The sequence below is a fragment of the Hemibagrus wyckioides genome, linkage group LG01 (assembly GCF_019097595.1).
Source record: "Hemibagrus wyckioides isolate EC202008001 linkage group LG01, SWU_Hwy_1.0, whole genome shotgun sequence".
Taxonomy (NCBI): Eukaryota; Metazoa; Chordata; class Actinopteri; order Siluriformes; family Bagridae; genus Hemibagrus; species Hemibagrus wyckioides.
The window spans coordinates 11,227,789-11,235,828 of record NC_080710.1 but is presented as its reverse complement, the minus strand read 5'-3'; the positions used below and the strand labels follow the sequence as shown (position 1 = coordinate 11,235,828).

General features: G+C 42.8%; 1 protein-coding gene across 2 annotated transcripts; it reads right to left on the bottom strand.

Annotated features, from left to right (window-relative positions):
* Nucleotides 1–2,130: 2,130 nt before the first annotated feature.
* Nucleotides 2,131–4,161, bottom strand: nat14 (N-acetyltransferase 14 (GCN5-related, putative)). Of its 2 annotated transcripts, none has more exons than XM_058391561.1 (3): nt 4,008–4,161; nt 3,299–3,414; nt 2,131–3,148 (listed from the first exon to the last, which is right to left on the bottom strand). In XM_058391561.1, exons 2-3 carry the CDS (start codon nt 3,377–3,379, stop codon nt 2,357–2,359), a joined length of 873 nt encoding a protein of 290 aa, XP_058247544.1. In that variant the 5' UTR covers nt 3,380–3,414; nt 4,008–4,161; the 3' UTR covers nt 2,131–2,356. The 2 variants fall into 2 exon arrangements, with proteins under 2 accessions (XP_058247544.1, XP_058247551.1); XM_058391568.1 differs by having other exon boundaries at nt 2,131–2,986.
* Between the last annotated feature and the right edge of the window lie 3,879 nt (nt 4,162–8,040).

Sequence of the window (8,040 nt, the reverse complement as noted above, 5' to 3'; positions counted from 1 at the left end):
CTGTTTTTTTTTTTACCTGGGTCTTTCCCCTTTATTTATTTTCCCACAGATACCCTATGAAGTAAGTCCAATAGAAAGCTAGAATACCTTCCAAAGAAAGTGTTTCCAAAGAGCTAGATTACCTTCTTCCTTCAAAACACATATTCAAGCACTCATCTCAAGACCACTTTACCACAGAGGAGAGCCTAGAAATTCAGCCGACCACATAACGTCACAAGTGCTCAGTGGAATGCATAAGCATACATATCACTGCTATTTTGTATCCTGCTCATTTGTGACTGTGTGCGATTGTTTTAAAGACCCTTTCCGACTTTCAGAGCAGTTGGCATCGTGTCTGAGACTCCAACTCCAACTCACCCTTTCATGCACTCTGTGGCCAGGGAAATCACCGTTTCCCAAAGAGCTCCCTCTGATTTCTGTTTGTGTGTATGTGTGTATGTGTGTGAGGTAGGAGACAGAATGAGAAGAGGAAAGTGTGTGCCTGATTTTTTTTTACATGTCTGCTCCCACGATTCAGTCTCTGACCACAAATCCTTCAGAGGTCCAGCTGTATTGCTGGATGTTGTACGCATTATAACAGAAAGCAGTGGAGAAAGCAAAAGAGAAAGCTGAGCACAATGTAAAGTCATATTTTTATGTCATGTAATAATAATAGTAATAATAAGAAGAAGAAAACGAAGACCTGGCTTGTAATACATTTATGCACAAAGAAAAGCAAAAACGTGTTAAAGAAGAATACTGATCAGCTGCATCTCACCTTTTTTCCTTTTATTTTCACACACACACACACACCATGGACAACAGCCGCTTTAATGCATCAATTAGCACAGCACGTATGAACGAATTGGGGCAGGAAATGCAAAGTCATTCTTTCCGAAACCCACCCGCCCACACACACACACACACACACACACACACATACACACGCACACGCACGCAGACACACCCCCCTCAAAGACCTATCGTGCAGACAAACTCAACCACAGCTCCAAACACACTTTTCCAGAGCTGTGAACTTGCATCTGTTTCCTGAAGACAATAATAGGTACCCTTTGGTTAGGGGACACACTTGCAGGTGTTTACTAATGTGGGCTCCAGCATGGCAGAACAACAAAGCCCACAACAAACAAGGCACTGTGCCAGTCCATGTGAAAGAAGACACTGAAGTAGTAACTTGAGTAACTGTGAATGTGTTAATTACCTAGCTGTCTGGTGTGACCCATTTAGAAAATAATCCATCCTTGAAATGAGTAAGAAACACTTCTTGCTTAACGCAAGTGTGTGATCTGTGTAGGGCTAAAAAATTAAAACCTAATAATGAACCAATCTTGTGGGGTTTTGTGACGTCTAAATGATTGTTCACTGCTACACACATCTGCATCTGGCACTCCACATATGTGAATCTGTAGAATGGAGTTTATGACTGCCACTCCTGTCCTTTTCTGCAGACCTCATTTTTAAGTAAAAATAAAAACATCAACACTGAATTCACCTTCAGTCTGACATGCTTCTGAAAATCAGCCTAAAATGGTGCATTTTCAAATCATGACACTGAAGTTTACTGCTGCACCAGGTGCACATTCTCACCACATTCACACAACTGTACAAACATCCGGTGGTGAATGAGGTAGTAGGTGAGACATATATTTTACTGTGTGGTTAAGGTAGAGAAATAACCACATGCTTCTCCATACATATATGCTTGCCTACTGCTGTGTAATGACTAGCACAAAAGTCTGCAACATGTATGCATATAATACGCTTTGTTCTCTTTTCTTCATGCATTTGTCCTTATCTGTGTCGACATCTGTAGTAAGCCTACGCTGTCACTCAGTTTACCACAGCAGAACCACAGACTGCACATCTATACCTGACGAGAGAGAAACGGAAAGCTACACATCTTCAGAAGATGACAACTCGAGTCATTTACATATTTAAGACACTTCAAGGCTGAGTTTGAACCTGTACATTGAGATCCAAACCATTTTCTGACTGGTAATGCTACAAAAAAATTAAAAGCAACCCCTGAGTAAAATCGCTCCTAGAGAAGATTTATTTATATCTTTCCGGACCAAAAGACCACTGACAGCTTAGTACTATACCATTACTATAGAAAAATGGACAGAAATGTGAATTTTTCAAATAAATTTAATAGAGTGAAAGGAAAAAAATAAGCAAAAAACAACAATACAATAAATAAACAATATAAATAAATATTGTAATTTTAAATGAAGAGGTTGTGGGTTTTCACTGTGTTTTGATTTTACAGAAATTCTGGAAACTACGTCAGTCACAAATTATGTAACAATTGCATGATTTCAAGTACAGATGTAGTTACAAAAAAAAATGTGCCTACTCATACCCCTAAGTCTTTAACAAACACCTTTGTCACTGGAAAGCCTAACCAGCCTTTTCCTGGCTCCTCGTAATCCTCCTCCTCTTCACCTTCCACCCCAGAAGTCTCTCCCTGGAGCCGGTAGCCCAGTTTTCTGAAGAAAGCCTCTCCTACTTTGGAAGGGAAGGGCACATGAGCATAGACCCGGCACACTCCGCTGTGCTTGGCTCTGGACTCCAGGCTCTGGACTAGCAGCCTGCCCAGCCCTTCTCTACGGTACCAGCTCTGCACTACCAGCCTACAGATCCGGAACACACCATGGCGGCTCCAACCATCACGCGCAACACAGCCCAGCACCTCGCCATCGTTCTCTGCGACCCAAACTTCCCCTGCGACACGTGCCCTTTCCTTTAGATCATCTTCATCCACCTTTTCTCTGTCTTCATCCTTCCCTTTCTCTGCCTCTTTGCTCTTATACTTTTCTTTGGCTTTCTTGCGACGTTTGGCTTTTTCCTGGTCAGTGACAAGCTTGGCTTTGGCTGCATGTGGGTTGTGAAGGTCTGGCTCTGACCTAGCCTGGTAGCTGCTGCCCAGGTAGTCCCAGTAGGGTCTGCTGGATCCCAGGATGCCCATGGACCGTGGGATGGTCAGCTTGAGGTATACAATGAGAAGGAAAACTGGGATAAACAGAGCTAGCATAAAGGAGTGCACTACAAAGCGAAGCACAGAGGAGACTGTTGCGAGCAAGAGAACCGCCAGTGGTCTAGTAAGGAGGTGCAGGATGAGGCGGTTCTCCATCCCTTCGCATCCTTGCTGCATAGACATAGACAACAGCGCAGAAGTTTGGAAGGCAGAAAGAAAAAATGATGCATGATATAATGAAGCTTACTAAAGTACTTTGTTGAAAAACATCCAAAATGAAACTAACATATATCTTCATGATGAAGGAAAAAGAAAACATACCTTGATAAGAGCCTTTACAGCCTCAATATCCTCCTCTCTCATCCGCCGAAGCACTACGCTTCCCAGGTCCAAGTGCGCCATCTTATTTAACCTTGATGGTGATTCAAACCTGGGTCCTGAAAAGACAGAATAAATCTCTCTGTTTATTTATTTTTGAAGTTACTGTTTTTTCAGATGTGCGAAATACATCGGTTGGGGAAAGTCTGGCAACAAATTATATCTCATCAAAACCCAAACAAGAAAACCCAAAGGGAATAATCATTGAGTCACTCGTTATAACCATGTCATTGAACCGTGTTATATAGATAGTGTGTTACATACAGTATAACCCTGGGTAAAAAGACCAGGTTAGGCCAATAGGATTATCGTCTTACCAAATATAGAGCAGGGGGTTGGGGGATCTGAACAATACGAGAAGCCAAACATTTAATGCCTTTTACACCACACTGACACATAACGACCACACAGGCAACACAAAACATACTCCTGTTATCACTGTATTTATCTCTGTGTCATTTGCATGAAAGACGAAACGTGTTGCGCTATAAGAAGCTTGTGAGAGTATTTTTAGGTCTTGCAGCGTGGCGTAATATGACTATTACTAGCGCTGTGCCGCTTCCGAATGATGTTTTAAAAGCCTTTTATGGAAAACGTCTCCGCTTTAAAGCACCGTTGTGATGTGTACCGGGCCAGCGACTGACCTACTTACCTCAGAAACAGAGGTTCAAACGATTTCCAAGCTTGCATAGTGCCAGTAAGCTACCATTGCGTCGAATAGCTAATGTTACCGCTACACGCCGAGAGCGCGTTCAGCGTAGCTGCTTTCGTGAATCCCAAATCAGCGCAAGCGGAGCGTAAAAGCTGCAGGAGCATCAACCGCATCATAGAGCATTTACAGGGTTTCTACACTATTCTAACATCATTTTTAAAACCTTATAACACCTCAAAAGAGCAACAAATAAACATAGCCAAGAACAAACAATATATATGGTGTTTTTTTGTGTATATATATATATATATATATATACAATATATACACTATATTGCCAAAGGTATTCGCTCACCTGCCTTGACTCGCATATGAACTTAAGTGACATCCCATTCCTAATCCATAGGGTTCAATATGACGTCGGTCCACCCTTTGCAGCTATAACAGCTTCAACTCTTCTGGGAAGGCTGTCCACAAGGTTTTGGAGTGTGTTTATGGGAATTTTTGACCATTCTTCCAGAAGCACATTTGTGAGGTCACACTGATGTTGGACGAGAAGGCCTGGCTCTCAGTCTCCGCTCTAATTCATCCCAAAGGTGTTCTATCGGGTTGAGGTCAGGACTCTGTGCAGGCCAGTCAAGTTCATCCACACCAGACTCTGTCATCCATGTCTTTATGGACCTTGCTTTGTGCACTGGTGCACGGTCATGTTGGAAGAGGAAGGGGCCAGCTCCAAACTGTTCCCACAAAGTTGGGAGCATGGAATTGTCCAAAATGTCTTGGTATGCTGAAGCATTCAGAGTTCCTTTCACTGGAACTAAGGGGCCAAGCCCAGCTCCTGAAAAACAACCCCACACCATAACCCCCCCTCCACCAAACTTTACACTTGGCACAATGCAGGCAGACAAGTACCGTTCTCCTGGCAACCGCCAAACCCAGACTCATCCATCAGATTGCCAGATGGAGAAGCGCGATTCGTCACTCCAGAGAACGCGTCTCCACTGCTCTAGAGTCCAGTGGCGGCGTGCTTTACACCACTGCATCCGACGCTTTGCATTGCACTTGGTGATGTATGGCTTGGATGCAGCTGCTTGGCCATGGAAACCCATTCCATGAAGCTCTCTGCGCACTGTTCTTGAGCTAATCTGAAGGCCACATGAAGTTTGGAGTTCTGTAGCGATTGACTCTGCAGAAAGTTGGCGACCTCTTCGCACTATGCGCCTCAGCATCCGCTGACCCTGCTCCGTCAGTTTACGTGGCCTACCACTTCGTGGCTGAGTTGCTGTCGTTCCCAAACACTTCCACGTTCTTATAATACAGCTGACAGTTGACTGTGGAATATTTAGGAGCGAGGAAATTTCACGACTGGATTTGTTGCACAGGTGGCATCCTATCACAGTTCCACGCTGGAATTCACTGAGCTCCTGAGAGCGACCCATTCTTTCACAAATGTTTGTAAAAACAGTCTGCATGCCTAGGTGCTTGATTTTATACACCTGTGGCCATGGAAGTGATTGGAACACCTGATTCTGATTATTTGGATGGGTGAGCGAATACTTTTGGCAATATAGTGTATATATATATATATATATATATATATATATATATATATATATATATATATATATATATATATATATATATATACACACACTACTTACAAAAAGTTAAGGATATTTGGCTTTTGGGTGAAATTTATGGAAAATGTAAAAAGCTCACGCTACAGTGATATTATATCATGAAAGTAGGGCATTTAAGTAGAAGCATGCAATGATGATTTCCTCATCTCAAACAATTTATTGAAACAAAAGACAACAGTGGTGGGTATACCACAACAAAAAATGTCAATGACTCAATAATTTGTCCATGTGCCCTTGACCATCAATTACAGCTTGACAACGACGTCTCATGCTGTTCACGAGTCGACTTATTGTCTGCTGAGGCATGGCATTCCACTCTTCTTGAAAGGCGGGCCTCAGGTCATTGAGGTTCTGGGGTGCAGGGTTACGAGCCTCTACACGGCGACTCAGATGATCCCATAGGTTTTCTATGGGATTCAGGTCTGGAGAAAGTGCAGGCCACTCCATTTGAGGTACCCCAGCCTCCGCTGCCGTTCCCTAATGATGCGACCTTGATGAGCTGGAGCATTGTCGTCCATGAAGATGAAATTAGGCCTGTGTTGTTCATGCAGGGGCACAATAACTGGATTAATGATGTTATTCAGGTAGTATTGGCTTGTCACTGTACCATTCACAAGATGTAGCGCAGTGCTGTATTGAGTAGACACACCTGCCCAGCCTGTAACACCACCACAACAGTGGCTGATGCATAGCGCTCTCCTTGACGTCTCCAACATCGTTGGTGGCCATCATTTTTGCTCAACGTGAATCGACTTTCATCAGAGAACAGCACTGAGGCCCACTGGTCCCTCGTCCAGCGTAAATGCTCCCTGGCCCGACGCCTGTGCCTGGTGGTATGATCAGGTACCCTTGCAGGTCATCTACCACGCAGACCACGCTGATGTAAACGGTTTCAAATGGTCTGATGTAACACATGGGTGCCTCTCGCCTCCCTTAAATGTGCCTGGAGTTGAGTGGCATTCATCATCCGGTTCCTCAGGGCACTGTTCACAATGAAGCAGTCATCAACATGGGATGTGGCCAAAGGACGTCCACTTCTATGCCTTTCTGTGACTCTTCCAGTCTCTCTGTATCTCTGTGGCAACCTGCTGATGACACTATATGACACTCTAAGCTCAGTGGCCACATCCTGTTTGAAGCCTCGCAATGGTGAGGTACTGTTGATCAATTGTTAGGTGTGGTCTTGGTCTCATGATGTCAAAATGTGAACAGCATGATGAAGAGGACTGTTTACATACCAATTCTAATTGAACCAGAAAATTTAATGGTCGATTCATGGATCAAACACCAGTTGTGAATTTTGCCGTTAAGCACCTTGTTAGAGAACAGCAAGTTATGCAAAAAGTACTGAAACACTGAACAGTTGGACATGTGCATTCAAAAGTGTAGAGAAGGTCAAATTAAGTTCACCTAAAGGTTATAGTGCATTTTAGGTGCATCCTGAAATTTCACCCGAAAGCTGAATATCCTTAACTTTTGGTGAGTAGTGTGTATATATATATATATATATATATATATATATATATATATATATATATATATATATATATATATATATATATACACACACAAAGTATGTGTAACTGACAGTTGCCAGTCTGTGTACATATGAATGAGAGTAATAAACAACATATAAAGGGGATCATGGGAAATCCTCATCTGCCTGATACTTCTCCAAGAATGACTGGAAAGTTGTTGCGATGGTCATAAAAACATAAAACTTTGCCAGAATGAGAGGGTCACACTGGGCCCCTGTTACAGTGTCAAATGATGATGATCGTGGGTTCATTTTTACCTTATTCACGTACATAACAACAGCTGGCCAGAGCTCAATAGCTCTTTCTGCAGGCAACTTTTAAGCCATCCCTGCCCACAAAATGGCAGTGGGAATCACATTGCTGAAGTCCATCCTCCATGCCAGTGCACAATGAAAAAGAAAATGCAATTCTCTAAACAACTTGTCAATTTCCCAAGCTTGAAATCCACTTTCATTGCATCATGAAGAGCGTGTAGGGCTTCAAACTATCTGAAGGAGATCAACAAATTTACATGGGGCCCATCCATGGACAAGCACATATCTCTCAAGCTGAGATCCTATGTACCTTCCAATGGTATTAAAAAATGTTAAAATTGTTTCCAAACAAGACAATGAGGCTGCAGAAGTTCTAATGTTAAGTTGGATGTCGAGCAGCTTAGGCCCAGGCTGAAAATAGGAATGAAGCGGTTGGATAGTCTTCTTAGAAGTGTCAAAGCGTTGATGCATGTCTGATTTCAAACGGGCCTCCACCACTTTAAATAACTCATTAAATTTACACTTACTCATTTATAGACAACTCGCTGAAACATCACAATCTTCGTCAGCAAAACAGATGTCATGGCAGTGATAAACAAGG

Bases quoted from the DNA above. Each gene is read 5' to 3' on its own strand.
- nat14 (XM_058391561.1), bottom strand. From the start codon at position 3,379: ATGGCGCACTTGGACCTGGGAAGCGTAGTGCTTCGGCGGATGAGAGAG. The intron at 3,149-3,298 runs GTATGTTTTCTT...ATGTCTATGCAG, and splicing joins CTGTAAAGGCTCTTATCAAG to CAAGGATGCGAAGGGATGGA.